The sequence below is a fragment of the Nipponia nippon genome, unplaced genomic scaffold (assembly GCF_047370975.1).
Source record: "Nipponia nippon isolate SJK-2023a ecotype South Korea unplaced genomic scaffold, ASM4737097v1 scaffold_4, whole genome shotgun sequence".
In the NCBI taxonomy this organism is placed as follows: domain Eukaryota; kingdom Metazoa; phylum Chordata; class Aves; order Pelecaniformes; family Threskiornithidae; genus Nipponia; species Nipponia nippon.
This window is the reverse complement of record NW_028262358.1, coordinates 109545619-109568690: the sequence shown is the minus strand read 5'-3', so window position 1 is coordinate 109568690 and position 23072 is coordinate 109545619. Positions and strand designations below refer to the sequence as shown.

Here is a 23072-nt window from a genome sequence, read left to right as displayed (position 1 = left end):
TTGAAATTTCAGCCAGCGATCAAAAAGAAGGTGAACATACATCAATTTTAAAGGTTAAACAGATTGCCTCTGCATGGGAAGGTTGAAGAAATATAGAAAATCTGGTCTTTTAAGCTCTTACCACAAATCACATTTCCCCTCCTCCACCCACCCTACTTTTCCTCCTCCCCAAAAAGCTGCAGGACTCAACCACGACCCTTTAGAATCAAGAAGTTAAATTTCAACTCTCTGTGGTTTTTTTTACAATAATTCCTATAAAAACTGAATGATCAACATCTACACATGCTTAGCTGACAGTGCTGGAAACCATCCACCTCATAAGTTCTCAGCAGTACTACAACATCTGTGTATCAACATAACCATGCTCAAAGTTAATAAAATTATATGTTGTAGATATAGGAGATAAGTGAAAAGGTTTAAATCACACAAAACTTCGGTAAAAAAATAAAAACTTCTAGAAGACGACAGATGGAACATGTACACCTATGGACACGCACACCCAGAATGGCTATCCAGGTGGAGAAGCAGGAGAGGTCTCATCTAAGGCATCATCCTATGCAGTTTTCTACCTTGCTGTTCTATTTTATTAGCATGATGCAGTCAAATGTCTAACCTGAAGACCAATACTTTCACAGCCTCCATTTAATTGTTCTTCAAATCCAGATAAATAGGCACAAAGCAAGAATAAAGCATTTCTCAACAGCAGACTCAAGACAACTGTTTTTTCCTTAAGTCAGAAAAGAAATAAATGTCAGACCCTGAAGTATTATCCCAGACATATTCATGTAAACATCAATCAGCCTCCAAAACACTTCTGGACGTTTCCTAGAATTTCAAGTCATGGGGCCTGAAGTCCAAAGCAACTTTAAAAAAAGAATAGGAGAAAAAACTCAACATTGTTTTTAAAACTTTGGAGAATATTTGCCTATTCAAATTAACTTCTTCTGTGTGCTATCACTTGTGTATTACTATCAGTCTATGGTATTCCCTATACTCCTATTTTATTTGCAATAAATATAAACATACATAATGCATTAACTTGTCATTATTAACCTAGTTAGATGACTCATACTTGATCATATTTATAAATCAGCAAGCAATATACAGAAAAAAATCTTACATGGTTTTCCCCTCTTTCTTGAGAAGCTTAAGCTGAACTATCTAAAAATATAGACCCATTTTTGGCACTCAGAGAAGCATTAATATGCTGCAGCTCCAGCTCTGTGTGTATACAGGGAGCTAAAATGTATACAACTGCCTCTACATTTTGACTATTTTATGTTTTAAAATATTCTTTAAGAAGAAACATGCACAAAGGTGCAGGAAAGCTTCACAGAAATTAAAGTCATAATGTGTCAGAGGAACACTAGCAAGTTCCATGTGTTTTAAAAAAAAGAAAGAAAAAAAAATAGTTGACCTGGTTTCCACTTCCAACACTGCTGCTTTGGCAGACTCGCAGTTTTGCTCTGACAGCTTCCAACAAGATAAGATGACAGAGACAGGGTAATAAATTAAAACTTCCTAAGCTGGAGAAGGCTCAGAGGAGGAGAAGAAGAAATGGCAAGAGGAAGAACGTAAAAATAAACAAACATGTAGCTGCCAGAAATGACGGTAGAGGCAACAGGCAAGCCAACATTTGCGAAGGGGAAAGAAGATTTCCAAGTAGCTTAAGAGCCTATGGCTAAACACTGAAGTTCTTCATTTGCCAGCCCTCCTGGTTACTTTAATGAGTCTTTTCCAGAACAGCTCTGGATACTGGTGCCTGCAGTACTTCAATAGGTTCTGTTTTCTAAATCCAAGCCAAAAAAAAGAAAAGTCTTTTCACTACTTCAGAAGTTAAATACTTTTCTTAACATGCAGATGAACAGAGAAGACCTTAAAACATCTTCAATTTAAACTAAAACTCAGGCAGCCAAACAGTGTATGATATGACTCCTACCGCCATTACTAAATTCTAGATGCAGTCCACGTACTCGGCTGTGGGCTTCCAGTTGGCTGGATGGTCGCATCCAGAGGGCTCGATGCCCAGATGGAGATCAGTGACAAGTGGTGTCCCTCAGGGGTCCGTACTGGGGCCTGTGCTGTTCAATATCTTCATCACTGACACAGACAGTGGGATCGAGTGCACCCTCAGCAAGTTTGCAGACGACACCAAGCTGAGTGGTGCAGTTGACACGCCTGAGGGACGGGATGCCATCCCGAGGGACCTGGACAGGCTGGAGAGGTGGGCCTGTGTGAACCTCATGAGGTTCAACAAGGACAAGTGCAGGGTCCTGCACTTGCGTCGGGGCAATCCCCGGTATCAATACAGGCTGGGGGATGAAGGGATTGAGAGCAGCCCTGAGGAGGACTTGGGGATACTGGTGGATGAAAAGCTGGACACGAGCTGGCAATGTGCTCTTGCAGCCCAGAAGGCCAGCCATATCCCGGGCTGCATCAAAAGAAGCGTGGCCAGCAGGTCAAGGGAGGTGATTCTGCCCCTCTACTCTGCTCTGGTGAGACCCCACCTGGAGTCCTGCATCCAGCTCTGGAGTCCTTAGTACAAGAAGGACATGGACCTGTTGGAGCGGGTCCAGAGGAGGGCCATAAAAATGATCAGAGGGATGGAACACCTCTGCTATGAGGAAAGGCTGAGAGAGCTGGGGTTGTTCAGCCTGGAGAAGAGAAGGCTGAGGGGAGAACTTATTGCAGCCTTTCAATACTTAAAGGGGGCTTATAAGAAAGATGGGAACAGACTTTTTAGTAGGGCCTGTAGCGGCAGGACAAGGGGTAATGGTTTTAAACTAAAAGAGGGTGAATTTAGATCAGATATAAGGAAGAAATTTTTTACAATGAGGGTAGTGAAACACTGGAACGGGTTGCCCAGAGAGGTGGTAGATGCCCCATCCTTGGAAACACTCAAGGACAGGCTGGATGGGGCTCTGAGCAACCTGATCTAGTTGTAGATGTCCCTGCCAATTGCAGGGGGGATGGACTAGATGACCTTTAAATGTCCTCTCCATCCCAAAGCATTCTATGATTCTCAACCACCAATGAACTCAGGTGTGCACAAGTGACAGTAGTACTGCCTGCTGACAAATCATTGTTTAAGTTATTTTCATTTTTTTTTATGGCAAGTACTACTGGATTTAATACTTTCCAAGAGTTTTCTCAGTGATATGAGCTTTAGTAGGACAAGTCCAATCAACACAGCAGGGAGCAAGCGGAAATCAGAACATCTACTATAGATGAGATGGTTTAAGCTTTTAGCATCTAATCCCAAGGCTTCAGAAAATCATGTAACGTCAAGACTTGTAGCACAAGCTTTCATCTTTGCACCATGCCTCCCCCTTGCACACATGGACACATCACTTCCTTTCTGCTATCCTCACCCCCTGCCCCACCTGCAGCACAGTGGTGTGTCCCATAGCACAAACTGCATCCCACCGAGCCGGTGGCTGAGGTGGGACATCACCTACCGCCCATGTATGCCATAGGAAAAGTGACCCCAGTGAAGCAGGAGCTGAACACCACTAAGTGCCCACATGGAGCTGCTGGCTCAGCTGCCTAGAAAAATGCCGTTCCACAAGATATCGAGTGTTGCCACCATGTACTACTTGGAAACAGCCCCTGTACCACCACCGATACACAAACTACAGGCTGGGAACCTCTATTAGGAAGCGCAAGCACAAAATGATAGGAAACACATTTTTAAAGGTATTCTTAAAAGCATAAAGTGAAGAATTTTAAAAGCAAAGGAAGAAAGAAACTTGAGGTTATTCCAGCCCATCTTCCTTGCCAGTGGAGGAGAATTCCTAATTGCACGTTTTCTAACCTAGGTTAAAACACCTAAGTGGTGAGTTTCTATTGCTTTCTCTGGGACACTTCATCTAACAGTTTCACAGTGAGATCCCATTTGTATGCAATTTATTATTTTCCTCTTCCACAATCACAGTTATCTGTGAGGCAAACCATATGTTTCCAATTCTTCTAAGCTTTCTTCATTAATCAACCTATTCAAGCCCTGATCATTTTTTGTTACTGTCCTCTGAATCTCTTCCAGTTGGATCAATATCTTTTTGGCAAAGAAATAAAGATAAGATTCCAGGTGGAGCTCAACCCATGCCACTAAGGAGGAATTATTACATCTTGGTTTATATCTTTACAAGCGTAAATCAAACAGTACTTATTTTTTTCCTCTCACCATTAAGCCAATCCTTCCTTAAGTGTACCAGTGAAAAACAGAAACAACACAACTTAAATTGTTAAGTTTTATATGTAATACTCCAACCTCAAATATGTATATCTGTAGCTTTTTTAATGCACTTAACTAAGATGAGTCCTTTTAAACAAGATATGCTTGTGAAGGTTCAGGCACCAAACATTTTTTTAAGACCTCAGTCTGAACTATTACCCTGGAAAGAAAATTCTGGACATAAAAGTTCTTAAGTTCATTATATAATACAAAAAAGATACTTCCTTCAGTTTTGTTATTTGTTACCTTTTACATAGAAGCAAATTTCCTTTCTTCTTACATTTAAAAAGTTAAATAAAACAGGAGCATATGGTCAGAAAAATATTATCGCTGTTCTTCCATTTCTCCTGGCTAAAAATTCAAGGATTATTAATAGAAAAACTTCTCACATGGAATCTCTTCCTCCCAGCTACTTTCCACAGAGTGGAAATAGCAGATTCCAGTCCTCTCAATCCAGCATGTTTCATTAGCTTTAAATTAAAATAAATGAAAAAGAAAGGACAAGAGTATGTAGAAGAACAACAAATACAGAAAATGGAATTTGTTAAATAACTACTTCATCTTCACAGATCAAGTCCCTTTTCAAGGAGTGCTGACAAAGATGACAGGCAACTACAGATTTTATTTCTTCTTGGTGTATCAATCTAAGAATGGGATTTAAAGGAAAAAATATTTAAAGTGCAAACATGTTGCAATGAGCCTTTCCTTGTCCTAACATTTTTCATATTAAGACTCACATCTTTATCACTTGGCACTAAATTTATTAGGAAAACAGAGTAATTAACACTATAAGCAAGTGCCATGCAGACCTAACCTACCTGGGAACTCTGGGTGCTACCATTCCGTCAGGAATTAGCACCGAAGTTACCATCAGGAAGCAACACTGTGCACAAAAGGTACCATGTTACCTCTGAAAATGCCTCTAGTATTTTCTGATAGTTCTCTACCAAAAAAGACATACTGATTGCTCAATCTTCTTAAAAACATTTCTAATCCAGAAGTTGTTGAAGAAAAATTTGTAGCTTGATATTGGAGCTAAGGCAAGAGAAAAAAAAAATGCACAGTATATCATAAACTGATCCAAACAATGCAAACAATGTGTTAGAAAGGCTAAAGTGAGTAGTTACAAGGACCTGATATACAGTAAATGTCAATTTATTTCCTCTCTTAAAGATGTGTTTATAAATCACTTCAAATGTGAAGAACCAAAGTTCTTCAAAGTTTTTTTTTGAGTTTTACACACTATTTAAAAGTGCACACATAAAAGAGGCGTAGCAAAACACATATAAAAAAAACAGAACCTGAACTTTAACTTGAATAGTTTACAGTTGAATAATTGGATTCCAAGAAAAAAAACTTCAGCTGCTAATGAAACATTTTAAAACATTGATGCCTTGATAAGTCCACGAAAACATCAAAGTCTTTTGGGAAACCTTTAAAAATGTTAGAGAAAACAAGAACCTAAACCCCCTGTTAAAGTAGAACAACTTTATAATGGCTTTCCTTTACCTACTAAAGACAAGTTTAAGGAAGATCTTTTTGCAGAAGCACTTTAGAGCTACAGCTCTAAATGCCACCCAGGCCAAGAGCTGACAGAACATATCAGCTTCTAGAAACAAAAGGAAAATATATGACAAAGCAAAACTTGACAGTAGCCCTAAAGCTTTGCCAGTGTTAATAGCTTTGGCATCTGTTCCAGTCTGAACACGTCCTCTCACTTCCTTGCACATTCCCCTCTCATTTCAGCTAAAATCTTCTGTGGAAATTCAGTGCCCTACGAAATTCCAGGGATAGGTCTATTTAAAAAGAGTACCTTTCATGAACGTTTTTTTAACAGCAGCAGGTTGTGTGGCCCTGGCTACATTTTTGATGAAACTATTTACAACCAAAATATGTTGGGTGCTACAAGGAACACCAGAGAAGAAGGACGCTTTTACTGCCAACATGCTTAAAGCATTCAGAGTTGGATACTTCACCACCCTGTAAGAATGCATGGGGCTTGTTTCACATATGGCTACAACTACAAAAACATAGCACCCCAAATTAATGCCAACTACTGTATACAACTTTTTACACTAGTCAATACCCTTGTAACCTCTTAGAAAACTAGACCGCCATCACAGAACTTATGAACAGATTTTCAAAGTGACCAGTTACCAACAATTTATTCTAGTGGTATTAACTTCTAATAGGCAAAGTTACATAAAACTATAATTTTGTTTTATAATTCTTTTATAATTTTAGAATTCTTCCTTATAAATATGGTATTTTCAAGCAATAATGAAGTTTACATCTTTTTTTCATATGTATTTCTTTCTGGAGGAAACTATTTTCCTAGAGAGACACCAAATTCAAGGACCATTGGGTTCCTCTATTTCTTCAGTTTTCCTTTGCTAGTCAGGAGAAAACAAAAAACTTCAAACCTCAACAATATGAAGCATATTAAGAAAGAGCAGAACGTTACAGAGACCTGTCCTTCACCAGACAGTATTAAAGAAGAGAGAAAGGTGCCTGTCCTATTGCAATATATAAAAAAAAAAATACATTCATGGCCTAGCAAAACTATTATTCACTTCAAAAATAGAGAAAATCAGAATCACAAACAGAAAAAATAAAGACTTAGCTACTATCTCATGACATATCCTCTTCTTATACATACAAACTGAAGCAAAAACACATAGTTGCTAGTGAAAAAGCAGTACACAGCAAAAAGATTTAGAAATATTCCTTGGAGAAGACACACAAAATGCTTACATGGATAAGAAAAGGTAATAAAAACATGCACCCCACTTCCTATAGATATTCCTTTTGTTTTTATTTTCCTTTTCAGTTTGTGGAAGAAAAGTTATTCTTGTCAGAAACATTTTGCAAAGATAGTAATAACTGTTTTTAAGAGAACGAATAGCTAAGATTTTTGGTAAAATGGCAACGTTTTTTAGCTTTTAAAAGTCTTCTCAAAACATAATACATTAAAAGGTTTTTCCGGGGAGGGGGTGCAGCTTTTAGTAGATTGCTTTTTAAAACCACCCGAACACCACATTTCCAAGATCCATTTGCCTAATGAAGTCACCATGTTGCAATTAATATATGATAGAGAGGGTATTTTAGTCAACAGAAGGTATCAATTAGAAGACCCATTCTATTTCCCCTTCCCTATGAGCAGTCTACATCTGTATGGGAGACTCAGGATAACTGACTGACTCACACTCAATAAGGATGCCTCTTCTGATACGTAATCTCAGATAATATTTGCACATCCAGAGATATTCAAATCAATATGACCAATATGAAATACATTTCACTGTTGAGAAATACATTTGGGGATAGATTCTCTCTCATCAATATCACGATTGGGTAAAAAGAGAGGATAGCATCAGTCCTCTGAATGAGTGAATGGGACTGCCCTAAATCCCATCAGCTGGAAACATTCCCCAAAGAACTGATTATGACCAGCTGGCTGCAAACTACAGACATTTGGTCTAGACTCACAAAAGCATTTGATGTGTCTCCATCCCATTGATTTCAGCAGGCACAGACTTTTAAATGCTTGTGGGAATCTGGGTCATCTCCCCTTCCTAGCCCCTGGTTTGAGTTCTGTGGTTTCAAGTAAATTTGGGACTTACTCAGACATGGCAAAGCTCTAGCTAATAGGATGTAGTCAGAATCTGCTTTTTTTTGTGCCCACTGATTAATGTGAAATTGAGGCTGAAAATTCTCCATTCATAATTAAAACTCCCGTTCTTCCATTTGGCTCCATCCTATTTGGCTCACTGAAGAGTGCTTTTAAACCCTACTGGCTTCAGTTGCAGGATTGGTCCCCAGTGGACACTATTCTCATTATAGCATTATATTTGATTTTGTTTTCCTCTCTTCCCTGAGAAGCAAGACTCTCTCTCTTCCAGGGACACTAAAATCTCCCTCTATAAATACAAATGGAAAGTGCGAAGAAGTAAAAGCAAACGCAACATGAACACAGAATAAACCAAGTTAGGTTTTGCTGGTTCCACAATTTTAAAGCAAATTGATAAGTGCATTTTATAATACATGCTATAACTACTTTATTGTGGGAAGCTTTTAGACGTCAGAATTGTTGGAAAAGGGGTTTTTGTTGGATTTGTTTGGGTTTTGTGGTGGTTTGGCTTTTTTGTTTTGGTTTGGTTTTGGGCTTTTTTTTGAGTTTTGCAAGGGGAAAGGCTAGGGCATGAGACATTTTCCTAAGCTGAGAATTTTTTAAGAACAGTGGTTGCTAAAACACAAATTGTTTTCAACATGAAGAGCTGTTATAATTCAGAAATACAGCTTTTGTAATGGCCTTAAAATTTCAACATGTTTTTCTTAAGTAATTCTTACCAAATTTTTGAAGAGTGCAGTTAATTCCTTTGTAAACACAGAAAATTTTAAAAACGCTGTTCCCAAATCTGGGTCATCCCTGCAAACACAGTTGCCTCCGAATTTCTCCAGTGCTTGTGTATACTGTTCTTCATTTTCCACGTGAGCTTCAAAAAGAGCAAAACATGAAAATATCATCAGTAGATAAAAGGTTATTGAAATTACAGTTGAGGTTTAAAAAAAAAAAAACTTTCAGAAGATTTCTTGCTAAAAATGTTTACTCGATACAATAAACATTTATTATTTCTATTTTAACACTGATACGCCAGAAGTATGACGTATCTCACTAATTCTGGTTTACATGTATCTATCCATATCCTGTACAAAGGACAATGTGTCATCAAGACAAGACAATCATCTGACAGGCATCCAACTCTAGAAAGACCCACGATATTTCTGCACCATATCCGAGACCACATAACAACTCCCAACTCATATAATGAGCTTCTAGAGTCTTTTATTAACACTAATTTTAACTGTTCTGCTATGTTTAACTGTGTGCTGAACAAAGACACAGAGATCAAGTGTGTTGGCAGAGTCCTGGATCTCTACAATAGAAGGCAATAGATCAAATAAGACTCTCGGGTCACCTTAGGAAATGGGACTACAAACTACACTACAGATGAGAACAAAACCCTTATCTATGTTAGCTCTCCGATACAGAGCAGCAGTGGGGATCTGAAGCAAATCCTAGCAGCCTGCATTTACCACAGGCCAGTTCAGTTCTCAAAGCACTTTTGGTTCAGGACAACTAGATTCCTTTCTGAGACAACAGAACCAGCAGCTCTGCCCCAGAAGTGGTCCAGTGCTTAACGGAAACAGCAGGTTCTGAGTCACTGCATGGGCTGCACCAGTGCAAGTCATCCAGCACACACCTAACACATCTGCCCCTCAGAAAGCTTTGAGCTGCGCGTGTTGGGGGGTTATTCAGCTCAGGGAATGAGATGAAAGCTAGGCCTAAAGCAAGTTTCCCTGATTCAAATATAAAGGAAATCTGAAGGGCCTCAGCCTCAACTACTTCGACCTACTGATTCACTCCTAGGACACCAGATTACTTGCTTGTGTAGACAAGCATAAAAAGTCCCTGTCAATTTGATCTGTGCAATAAAACAAAAAGTCTTTCTGAACCCAAGCTTAGCAACCACGTCAAGCTTGAGCACATGGACAAAGCACACCAAGTTGGCACCTGAGAAAGTTCATGTTGCCTATTTCTTATTCCAGCTGTGGCCAATTTCTAACACTTCAAAGGAAGTTGGGAAAAAAGCCCCACACCCTAGAAAACAAATTATGCATTTATAAGAACAAAGACCCTTTTTTGGTCATTGCATGAGACCAGCATAAACCCTGAAGATTATTTAGAGAAGATTAATCTGTTCAAACAACCAATGATCCAGTTTCATTTCAAGCCCATTTGTATACATCAACACATTTAATATCCACAGGATTCTTGATGCAATGTCCTTTCTCCAAATTTCTATGAATTAGTTATACAACCTGTTCAATAAATGTAGCACGCTCCAACTTAAAAACAAGCCTGTCTGCTCACATTCCTATTTGGACAGCCATTCAAGAACTTTATTTCTCAAGTAGCTACAAATTTTCTTTATTTTCCAATATATGAAACTAAAATCCTGTGGAGTAGTGCTATAATATCGTGTAATTACTGTCATAATGTACATGCAGAACTGAAGTTACACAAACAGCATTAATTCTACAAGTTTCTACCATGAGCGCTTGGATTTGCAGCCTGTAAAAGATAGTTTGCGTATAGCCATTCAATTTAAAAACTACATCCTAGCACTGAACTGTACTTATTTTTCCTCACCATCAACAGCAGGGGCTGAGCACTTACCAAATGTTTTGCTACTTGAGCTGCAGGATGAAGTAAGGATATACAACTAATACTATTGTGTGACGTACACACACCTGAACAAGCTTTAAACGAACCGGCACAGACAGCAAAAAAAACAGGACGTGGCAGGTCACAACTCCTCTAGTTCACACAGCTACCCAGTAAGGTGAATTATTTCCATATTGCTTTCTGCATTCTTACTGCTTCCTGCATCCAGCTTAGCTTATTTGAACCCAGGTGAGGGTGGAGGTCAGGGCACAATTCATACAGCAAAAAGAGAAGGCTGCCACTGCATGAAAACAAGGTGAAAAGGCTGCCACCATTAATTGTTGTAGCTAGATGTGCAATCAGCAGCTGAACCATGCTGCCTTTTTCACCTTAGGAAACAAGAGCTTTCTATTCCATACAGCATCCCCAAGCGTTTTCTATTCCCCAGCATCCCAGGGACCGTTCTTCTGGATCTATGTATCAGATTAAACAAAGCCAACAAACCAGCAGCACAACAGCAGTTTTGAGACATTCCCCAGAAACCTGATGGTAGTTATTGCAGCAATACTATTAGCTGAGCTGGTACTCCACAAGTGCTTCTGAAGAACACAAAATTATATTTTTTCATGGAACCCTCCGAAATACTCTCCCTGCCTTATAGTTTCTTCCTGACAGATTTTAAAAGCTTCTCTACAAACAAAAGGTTTGGAATCTATCAAAAAAAGAAATCTGAGCCAGGTTTGTTTGAAGGTTTAGAGGCTTTTTTTAAGTAACAAACTAAATTATGTACAAATTGGAGTCACTATCCAATTCTCCATAACAGTTTCTAAGTTCACCCATTAAAAAAGAAAGCCAAAACATGTATACTTAATACCCAGGGAACCTATATTAAAAATCCAGTAACTGTGTTCTTATGAATGCAGAGCCACAAGTTTTTGTTTTGTCAAAAAAAACCCCAAGGGCTGGCAAGTGGCTAGGTTAGTGATATTTCTGCTGGTGGAAGAGAAATACCTCCAAATCTTTGTTGTTGTCGTGGTTTAACCCAGCAGGCAGCTAAACACCACACAGCCGTTCACTCACTCCCGCCAGTGGGATGGGGGAGAGAATCGGAAAAAAGGTAAAACTCGTGGGTTGAGATAAAGACAGTTTTAATAGGACAGAAAAGGAAGGGAAAATAATAATAATGATAAAAGAATATACAAAACAAGTGATGCACAATGCAATTGCTCACCACCCACTGACCAATGCCCAGCCAGTTCCCGAGCAGCGGCTGCACCCCGCCGGCCAGCTCCCCCCAGTTTTTTGTTCAGCATGTTGTCATATGGTATGGAATATCCCTTTGGCCAGTTTGGGTCAGCTGTCCTGGCTGTGCCCCCTCCCAGCTTCTCGTGCACCTCCAGCCTACTCGCTAGCAGGGCAGTATGAGAAGCTGAAAAGTCCTTGACTTAGTGTAAGCACTGCTCAGCAACAACGAAAACGTCAGTGTGTTATCAACATTATTCTCATACTAAATCCAAAACACAGCACTATACCAGCTACTAGGAAGAAAATTTACTCTATCCCAGACAAAACCAGGACGATTGTCAAGATTGGGCAGCATGAATTTAAAAACTAGGCAAGGTGCTGATTTTATGCAAAAACTGTAGTGATTTGCTACAATGCTCTAACAAGTACACTGATTATGAGGCATCGTCAAGCACTCAAAAGTTAAAAACCCCCACCAAAACAAAAAGAAAAAACAGAAGAAAGGGTGCCAAATAAATATGTAACAGATGGCACAACTCCAGATGAATCTTAAACTGGACCCTCCACAATCCAAAGATAACAGCTTCATTACGTTAGGCAAGAAGAAACTTCCTTTCAATTAGCTGATAAGAATTATACCACAACAGCAGTTTTTGTTACAACCTTATATCAGAACACCAACATGCCCACAAGTTCTGTCAGATATTGGTGGTTCTCCAAGGTCGCCAGGCCTATCTATTTTGCATATAATACAGGTTTTGTTAGCTCTAATTGCTATGAACTGCAAAGCGAGAACAAAAGCCAACAAAATGCTGTTTCTTATCCACAAAAACAAATGCTGTGTCTTATTCACAAAATGCTGCTGATCCACAAAAGCTTCAGTTATTTTTTCAAAGAAGATAAACACACAAAACTCCATGAGATTGGCACACATATAAAAATGCACACAGCAATATTTCTTTGTATTTTTATCAGTGTTGTAAGAAAAATATCTGACTTTATGCATCATTACCATAAAAAATTGCAGCTCATCAGCTCTCTCTTGTCATGAAGTTCTCAACATACATAACTGGAAGCCACCAGGAAGGGTGAGGTTTCACAAAGCAGTAGAGACAATGTAGCTTCTTATTGCTGCCAAAGACAGTAATCTCACCCCTCCCATGCCCTCAGCTCTCAATGATACATAGGCCATACCATTTCAGGTGCTCATCTGATCCCAGTTAAGTTGATTTCACTGCATACGCAGCTTTATATGAGCTAAAAATCTCCTCTAGAGATCTGTCAAGCGCCAGGGGTGGCAGAAGGAGCAGGTAGCCCAGACCTGGTGGAAAGAGGAGAGCACGGCTTCTCCACTTGGTAGCAGTATGCCAGCTAGACAGGTTCTGCTACCTCACAAAATTGCATCCTTACTGAGCTCCTGATCAAGCAGCTAGTTCAAGACTGCTATTTAAAATGTACATTTTTCTCTTCTCAGAGTTACCCATGTAACTCTTTCTGATTCAGTAAGACAACTGACTGTTGAAATCCTCCAATTTCGCCAATATAAACTACCAGGAATTATTATGTACTTACCCAGACCAGATATGTTTATGGCTTTGACAGATTTCTTCATTTTATAGAGAACAGTTCGGTCAACATCCAGAGCCTAAAACAAGAGAAAAATTATATGTGAAATACTGGATTGTCCTCTGGTAAACCTGTGCCCTGAAAACCTTCTGTAATTATAACACTATTACGTTAGTTAACTTTATTTCTGTAATTAATAAATTACTTGCCAGTTGCTCCCACCCCCATCGTCCACAAAAATACATCTTCCCTCTTTTGCTGGTGACCAGCATCATGTATACCCAGAACGATCTAAAATGAAACTGTTTCTTCTTCCTATGTTAAATTATTAAAGCAGCTTAAAACAGTTTCAACCCATCGTATGTTCTGACACTGCTGAAGAAACAAGCAATATCACTTCCCCAGGCAGAATATTAAAAATGGAATTTAATGTCAGTTTTCCTGGATAATTTAGTTAATTAATTGCACTCCCAACCAGATGAACTTTCTCACTGCTATGCTGAACAAAATAAATTGCATATCTCTCAAATATCTTTCACACATTTTATCACTAGGCAAAGCTTTCACCAACACAACATAAAATTCAAGTTTAAATCCTGTCCAGAATACTCAAGCACTTATAACCAATTTGTTTCAAAGAAAGAAGTGGAAGCAGGCAACCATTTTGCTTCCTGAAGTGAAATATGGGCAGATGCAAAAATGTACAATTGTTCCAGAACAGAGAAGCAGAATTATGGTTACACAAATTATTTAAAAAAAAAAAAAACAAAAACAAAACAACCAAAACCACCAAAACAAAACCCTTTGTGAAATGGCACGAAAATTTAAGTATGAGTTCCAGAGATGGTGATGTCTTTAAACCTCACTGAAGAACAATACCAAACACTACAAATTATATTATGCCAAGAGCTGTTTACATGCTAAAAAAGCAAACAAAAAGCACCAAATTCATTCCAGTTTTCATTCAAAAGATTTCAGTGAAACGCAGCAGCTACACATCTGACCTACCATTGTTTCATTGTTAATAATTTGTCTAAGAGAAATGATGCAGAAAAGTCAGTCCCTAGGACCCTATCCAATTATTTTAACATACTGAATGCAAAAAGAAATATTATCCCTCATATTTATGGGAGTATTCCTAAACTGAATCCATTCAGACCACAAATAGCCGGGCAAAATCTTTGCAGCATTCCATGGAAACCAACAGATTTAGATGTTGCCTTAACGTTAATGTTTATAGTGTCATGGTACTGCTATATCCATTCGAAGCTTTACCTCCAGCATCTTTATAGCTCACATCTGAAACATATTAGCAGGAGAAGTGCAGAGGCCTTTTCACCTGGAATTCTTAAGTACAGAGGAAGGGGAAAAAAAAAATAAACTAAGAAAGCCCATAAAAAGTCACACACAGCTCTATTCATCCTCTTCAGCAATCTGAATTGCATCCACTATAACAAACCTGTATACAGTGCGATCTCAGAGGTTAGATTAGTCACCTGCCTGGATGGGAGTACGCGGAGTAAGCTCCCTCATTGTGTATTCGGTGATTTCTAAAAATAACCTCAGAAAAGCACCATCCGATCAGCTGACTACAGAGGAATGATAATTTCATCGACGACTGCATCAAAGGGCAATTAGCCTCTTGGAGACAAAGTGAAAGGAATGTCTCCAACTACAAGCATTACAAATTACAGTCCAAAGAGAAGGCTGACAGCCAGAGACTTAGAAGTTATAGATTCAGTTCCCAGCTAAGTCTCAGATTTGCGTGTGCAGTTGATAAATTATTTAATCTCTGCACCTTAGTGTGGAGGAGGGGGAGAAGAAAAAAAAAGACCATAGCACTTCTCAAAAAAAAGAAGTGTTGGAAGGATAAACGCACTGGATGAATTATGAACCACTAGCACTACTGCGGTCAGGGATCCAGACCACCTATGGATTCATAAAATCTTCTGGCCCGTGACTGCCTCAGTCAGAAAGCACAGACTCTCAGTAGCAGAAAAACTTCAAGTCCTCTTCTTCAACCAAAGTTATCATTTTGGTTTGCAGCTTCTCTCAACCAACTCCTGCTTTCACTGGGATTAGGCAGCAGAAGAGCAAATCCGTAAGGCACAGCACAGCCAGGGTCCAACAGAAATGATAGCTAATGCCCCTAACACACCACTGACGACAAGTCAAGCTTCTAGCTATCTCAGCCAGCAGGTCCACATAAAAATTCAAAACAAGGATGACAGGGAAAAAAAAAAAACAAAACACAGACAGTAGTGGGGGGGGAGAGTTATTTTTCAGTTGGGTAAACTTTCCAACTCTTGCTATGAGGCAATCCCTTGATACAACACAACCCAATGGAAAAGACAATGGGAAAAACAGGAATGAGTAGGAGGACCAACATGTCCAGGTGCTCCTGCTGAAGAATCCTCCAGGGACATTTCTGAACAAGAATTCAGTAGCTGCATGAGTGCAGCAAGCACTTTTACTATGCTGTTATCTCTACCAGCTACATTTTTTTTAATCCTTAGCATTACATTAGTCTCAACATTTCTTCACATATTCATTCACCACAATAGACCAGGCTTTGTAAGTTCAAGTTTGTTTGGAAACTGCTACCACATTTTTATGGCGATAGCGGACACTGAGTCTGTAGAATAATGCTGACACATCCAGGAAACCAATGTGACTGAAGCGGGCTAAATACCATGACCAACACTGACTTGACATTGACTTCGCTAGCTGAGGACTCAGCTCAGCTTCTGTTCAGGCAGATGATCCACTCTGAAGCCATGAAAAACAGAGAAAAATTATCCCAGTAGCAAAGTATCCTACCTTCGTATGAAGGCAACATGGACTCAACTTGTTATTTCTTCTCTCTCCCAGTTAAAAAAGAAAAAACAAAAAAAAGTGAGGAACTGAAGCAATTTGTGACAGTCAGTACTCTATGCAATTGTATTTGCATATAAAACCTAAAAGAATATTGTAATTAGCAAAATGAACAAACTGTCACAAAAATAAACTATGTTTCATTATTTAAAAATATGAGTGTTTTATTGTTGATTCAATTCATTTATGTGATTAATGAGAATGGGAAGAAATTCAACACTGAAGACTGCAAAGTTGTGTATCCAAGGGAAAAATACATATACGAACTGGGAGATCAGTCAGAAAAAACTAAGGAGAATAAAAAGGTTTGGCCTACCAGATGACTGCAGAATCACGACAGGGTGCCAAAGTGATATAGCCATGTAAAACAAAACCATGAAGATACAGATCTCCTTCCACCAAAGACAAGGAAAAAAACTAATTTAAAAAAAAAGTCACTGAATACTACGTACTCTTTGAAATGCAAAAAAAAGATGTAGGTCCAAAAAGTTGGTCTTGACAGATTACATGTCTCTCTGAACCACTGGATTTTTAACTCTCATAAACACTTGTGGAAAAATTACACACACAAAATGGGAGGCAATGTAGGTGTTGCTTTCACCCACCAGTATGTGAAGTATGGAATGCAATAAAAAGTCTTCCTTGAACTGCTCTGGTTTTGTAATTAGATTACTGCGAATAAGCTGTAGCAAACTTAAAATTGGCTAGCTCAAGCAGATAGCTAGAGAGAATTGGAACAGTACACAAATATAAATAAATGAGGCACAAAATGCTTAAATAAATAAATAATTTTAAAAAATTAAAAAGCACAAAATGCAGGAAGAACAGGCTGCCTTCCTGAAACGATCCCCAGTCACCCAAGGGTGCTTGGGCTATTATCTAGACAACTAATGATCAATACAATTTTGTTTGGATAATATGGCATTGATTGCCCATACCTTGTGCTTGTTTCGTTACCCTGACAGACAGGCTGTAGGTAGCCTCCTCTCTCCTGAATGGAAAGGGTCCTACCTAAATTCCTTACTGGTGGTAACAAAGAGGAAAAAAGGACAAACACCAAGAAATAGTTAAGCTAAAAAATAAACTTACCACAAGAAGAGCTGAGTAAAAGCTGTACCTGAACAAACTGCAACTAGGAATTGGGAAAAACAAATCCAGTTCTGGAAGGCTTTCCAAACAGGAGATAAAGGGTAACAGATATCTAGCCATTTTAAGAGGGACCTGAATAAATTTATGAAAGATTATTATGTTGCTTCCTATTGTGGTAAGAAACCAGACTTGCTCCTGTAGAAGGTTTCTCCTAGTCCTCCATTCCTTTGTGAAATCTTTTGATAATGCTGCATTTAAGAGTGGCTATGTATGCCTACAGACTAATGGACAAAATACTGAAAAACTCTGCATCTTTCATACTGTATTTTAGTCTTGCTTATAGACCAAAAAATGGGGAGGGGGACTTTGCCTTTGTTTAACTGAAAGATATTGGCACTTATTCACAACTAGTGTTTCAAAGGAGTCATTTCAGCATAAAACTTGAAAATGTCAGCTCTTTGTCTTTAGTATTGTTCTTCATATTTTCTCATCCTTTTCTTTGTCCAAATCTGAGCACTTAGAAATCAGTTTAAATACAGCTGTAGTTTTATTATACTTTGAATTTCTAATCCTGTATTTGTTTCACAAGTATACACACACTACACCAATGCACACACACGCCAAAATACTATCCTCCCCTAATTCAACTGCTTTGTGCACCTTCAGTACAGTGTCAGAAGCAGTGAAATTTAAAATGGCTTCTGGTGTTGCATATTCTAGCATTTTTTTTTACCCACTTAAAATGCCCAGTAAACTTCTGAACCAGAAGAAAAGTGACCATGTAATTCATATGGTGGGATCATTTTGTCCTCTCATGTAATGCTTCTAGTTTTGACTCAGAAAAACTATTGCAAGACTGTTTATTTTGGCATCTGTTTATTTCAGCGCAATGTAGTCAAAGAGGCCATATAAATAATTTTCATAGTCCCAGTCAGTTTCTACTGATGAGCGCTCAGACTTCCCTCTTGTTAAAAGCAGTAAATATAGCTTTGATTTAGGGAAAAAGCCCCATATTCTATACAGAACATTAGAAAAGAAGCTACATTATTGTAGAAGTGGTGCTATGCAGTGTGAACTGAAACATAAACTCAAAAGTGACCTTCTTGAGCGTGCCCTTGTCAGTGCAATATTTTTCCAAACACAGTATTTATGTCTTCTGTTCATTTACTTTTATGCGACTTCTAATGTTAATCTTGTGAAACCATTTTTAAGGTAAATTACTTTTTACATCAGAATCTATGTGGTGTTGCTGTAGCATATCTAGAGATCATAGAGATCACTTGTTTGACAAGTCTAAAACAAGTATGCTATTATCAGCCTGGTACTGATCTTGTCATTAATTTCAAGGCTTCTAAAAAAATGGCAATATTGGATTAAAATACATGAATGTTAGGAAATTTATTATCAAACCTGGTGCTCATATCAGTATTCTTCAAAATGCATAGCTAATCTCTCTTAAAAAGGCATAGAAACATGATTTAGTTTGAAAACTATTTTACCTTACAACCTAAGGCTACACAGTGAAAACTATTACAAAAGATGCCTAAGTTTATTTGCTACGCTTGAAAAGTCTGTAATTTTTCATTTTTCTTGCTCTATCTTCAATTAGTTTATCTCTGTGCAGTTACCATAGATGATCATATACATCACAAAAAACCCAACCCTAAAATTACCTGCAACATGCAAATTTTTTAAAAATCGTAATTCATGTTGGTTTTTTCCTAGCAAGTTAAGGCTAATATTTTGGCACCCATCACAAACACACTTTGGACACACTGTTAATGTATTTTTCACAAGGTATGCAGTAATAGAAGCATTAAGTATTTGGGGTACCACAGGCTGAAAATTTCAAAATTACAATAATGAAGTAAATGCATTTCTGAGGCCCATATAGAGTGCAGAAGAAGCAATTCAAATCATTACACAAAATATTTTAAAGTTCTATATGCCTGACGACAATTTAACAACAAACATGTCTGTAATAAGTATACTAGGGATGGGGACAAGCATACCAAAATAAACAGAAGAAAACATGGCTTTCAGAATGAGCACTAGAGAGTGGACTCAACTACCAGTGATCAGCAGCAAGGCTTTTTTCCTCATGTAGGAACAGGGTCCAGTTTCACTCGCCAAAGGCCAATTTCCATTTTAACTGCTTCAAAGCTTTCTACTCTGAACAATAAAATGTGCCAATTAATCAGAACCAAACCCATCTTACCAGGAAGAAATCAGTCCGAGATTACTGAAATTTCCTGAAATGTTATTCTACATCCTACTTCGTATGCCACAATCTGCCCTGACATTTTAAAATAATAATAATAAAGCTGTTCAAGTCTGTTTCACACTGCCTAGAAAGATTTAAGCCCATTGGGAAATACAGTGTTCAAACATTTCATTGCTGCTTCCCCCCCCCCCCCCCCCCCAAAAGAACCTCTAAACTAGCATCAATCCAAAAATCTATACTGTCTAAACAGATCTCTGCAATATACAGGCTTCTTACTTCTGGAAGGGGTATTGGCTCAAATTAATAAATATATTTAATACATTTCAGCTGGCACAAAAAAATGAATGTATTATTTGCTCTTTTCAGTGGAGTAGGGGGAAAACAGACGGTTCTATTTTTTATAATATTTAATTGGGGGAGGAAAAAAAGCAGGAAGGCAGAAACTGAGTAATTGAACATCCCAAAGATGACTCTGGCATCTTTTACAGAACCAAAGGGTATAGGAAGAAACTGGGCAGTAGCAGTATAAATGGAGAGTCCCCAGGCTCTAGTGGTTAGGCGTTCATTAAACACCTTTTGTACCAAACTTACAGCAGAAGTCTGGGTCTTTATCTTATGCAAGTGTCCTTAAATCAGTGCCTTATTTCTCTGTGGCCCAGAAAATAACTATTTATCTGTAGAGGAACAGAAAAATAGCCATACTGGGTCAGATCAACACTCCATTTAACTTGATATCCTCTATTGGTAGTGGCCAACAGCAGATGTTTAGGGCGGCAAGCAAAGAAAAGCACGTACACATCCTTCCCCAGGATAATCTCCCAGTTTCCAGCAATCAGTTTAAAAAGAAAAGACTGAGAGACTCTCAACCAGAAACACTACGTAGCCCAATGGGCTATTCTCAAGAGAAACAAGAAGCCCAAGTTTTCTAACTCCAGACAAAGGAAAGAAAAAAAACTGAACTTGACTTCTCGCAGCTCAGTGTGAGTGCCTTCATGACTGCACGACAGCCTACTGTGGGAAGTAGTGAGGGAGGAAGGGGAAGGAGGAGGCCATCATCTTTGCTCTATTTTTTATTTAAAACAGTTGAAAGTCTAATACATTCCTTTCTTCTTACCCACAGCAGCTTCATTTTAGAAAGGCTAAAATTAACTATTTCACATTTTTGGCTATTTGGATGGGGTTTTTGCTGAAAGTATTCACAGAACTGGATCTGAATTTGTGAAAAGTCTCAAGGTAACCAATTTTTTTTTTTTTTAAGAAATAAAGAGTCCATTGGAACAACAACAAAAAAAAATACTTGGAAGTACTGCTAAAGCAGTAATAAAATTTTGGGAAACAATCCTCCAGTCATTTGAAAAATAATCCTGGAGACAGGAACCTATGTGTTCTTCCCCATACTGCACATCTAACTGACAAAGATACAAATAAAATATTAACATACTGACTTCAGATCCAATATAAACAATTTTCTTAACCATTAGATCTTTAAAACAAAATCTAATCTCACTCTCAATTTTAGCAATTTGCATTAAAATATCAGGCAACTCAGTAGCCATAAATCCTTCTGTACTTCACCCATTCCAGTATTTCAGAATAAGTAATAATGCCAGAGGCTGCTGCAGATGCTGAACACAAGGAATGTCCTTCCCAAAAACAAAAGGACACAGGAAGAAACTTGGTCAGTTAGTAAGGAAAAGAGAAGTGCTCAAACAATTACTGCAGAGACAGCAGAGCAAGAATGAGCTCTTGTGCCTTACTGGACTGGTCGTGTTTAAAAAGTAACACCACCACACTTTGAATACTTGTACCCAGCAAGCACAAGCGTTTGGCTTTTCTGGTGTATCTTTACAGGCAATCTGATACTTGCTGTAATTAATCCTCTCTGACTCAAAAGATCAGAGATATCCACAGACATTCTATCTCAGTTTGTTATTTTTCTATTAGAAATGAACTGTCTACATTGCTGGCCTCAATCCACTTTCCTGTTGCAGAAGGTGGTAAAAAAACTTCCTAAATTATGTTATCCCTCTCCAAAATCCTCTCTCCATTCTCCTACTGGTATGTCATTTCCTCCCTCCATGTATTTGTTTCTTTTCTAAATCCTCTCCAGTGATCACCTGGCACATTCAGGGAGGGACTGATACAAAGGGTGGAAAACAACCTCATAGGCATAGTCTGGGGCAAGGCATTCTAGCCTCTGAACGTATTCTAGAAGAATAATAATTTTAAAAACTTCAATTTTCGGTAATTATTTGGAGTGTGCATGTGAAGAAATGTTCCAGAACATTATATTCTACAGTAGCTATGACAGTTAATTTGTATAAATAAGCCCTTAGGCATGAGACCTGTCTACTTCAGAGACTGTGAAGGTACAGAGACAGATATGCAATAAAAAAGACAGGATTTATTGCAGAATTGTCTCTGCAAAGTCCCTTTCCACAAAAGCATTATTCCTCCAGCATCTGGGTTTGTGGTTCTTGTGGGCCCAATGCCAAGGCAATCTGTTTGAACAAGCACTGGTCTATCTGGCAGAAAAATGTAGTAAACATTTCAAGCTCTAAACTACTGTGCACACAGCTAAGGGTATGCATGGTGGAAAGAGGTAATACCACTGCTTTGGGAAGTTAATAATTGTAAGTAAAAGGTAATTCTGTTGCAAAGGTAAAAGATGGGAAAATTTGACACTGCAGTATATTGTATACAAAAGCATACTTGAGCACAACGACTTTGTACAATGATTTTATTTTTTATTAAAACAAAGAAGTGATGCCTAAAAATCAGAATTCTCTAACAAACCCCTTCTATCAGTAAAGAGAAACCCCAAATCAGAGGTTCAGAGCCTACAAAATGTTACATCATTAATACAAGTCACTACATGATACTGGTGCACACTGAACAAAAAAGGTGCTGTATCTGTGTATTAATCATTCAATTTCCACATGCTTCCCTCACTACATAAAATTGGAAATGCAACAGACACTTAACCGGAGGGCAGACACCAAGCATTTCTATATAATAAAACCTCTTGCCTAAGAGAAAAGAATGGAAGATGCTTATGCCAACTGTTTTTCCAGAATACCTCCACCTCTTGCATTAACAAATTTTTATACGGAGAAATATATTTTCCTTCTCTTTTCATAATTTCACCATCAACATTGCAGCTATCTGCTTTCAAAGACAAGATGACTGGACTTTAAGTAAAGATCTCATAAGCAACATAATAGACTTGATGCACTTACTCTTTACAGTGGCTCATTTTTAAACAAAGGGCATGTAAATAAAACTCCCTTATTTATTATTTAATTGTTGTTTAATTTTCCAGTTGCACTAGCCAATTCCTGATATCCATATCCATGTGTTTAGTATTACATGCTTCAACATCCTAAGATATATCATTATATAAACCAAAGTAACATAGATAAGAAGATAAAGTTCCAGTGACAACTGTCTTCAACAGCCAAGTAAACTTTACCATCCCTTTACCCATGTCAAAATTCGCTGGTCCTCAGCCTGCAAGAGTTTTTCTCTAGCTTCATATTTTTGCCTTTCTGTCTGCTGTCAGCATCCATCAAAGCCCTTCATGGTTCGGAGCCCAGCTGTTGGAAGAGGCT

At 38.3% G+C, this 23072-nt stretch overlaps 1 protein-coding gene across 3 annotated transcripts in view; it reads right to left on the bottom strand.

Annotated features, from left to right (window-relative positions):
• The window catches only part of ASAP2 (ArfGAP with SH3 domain, ankyrin repeat and PH domain 2), a 93960-nt gene that overhangs the window by 56725 nt on the left and 14163 nt on the right, over nucleotides 1–23072 (bottom strand). For all 3 annotated transcript variants that reach the window (XM_087774213.1, XM_087774214.1, XM_087774215.1), the window contains exons 2-3: nucleotides 13281–13353; nucleotides 8585–8730 (exon numbers count right to left, since the gene is read on the bottom strand). In XM_087774213.1, coding sequence (XP_087630339.1) covers nucleotides 8585–8730; nucleotides 13281–13353 — 219 coding nt within the window. The remainder of the gene's footprint in view (nucleotides 1–8584; nucleotides 8731–13280; nucleotides 13354–23072) is intronic.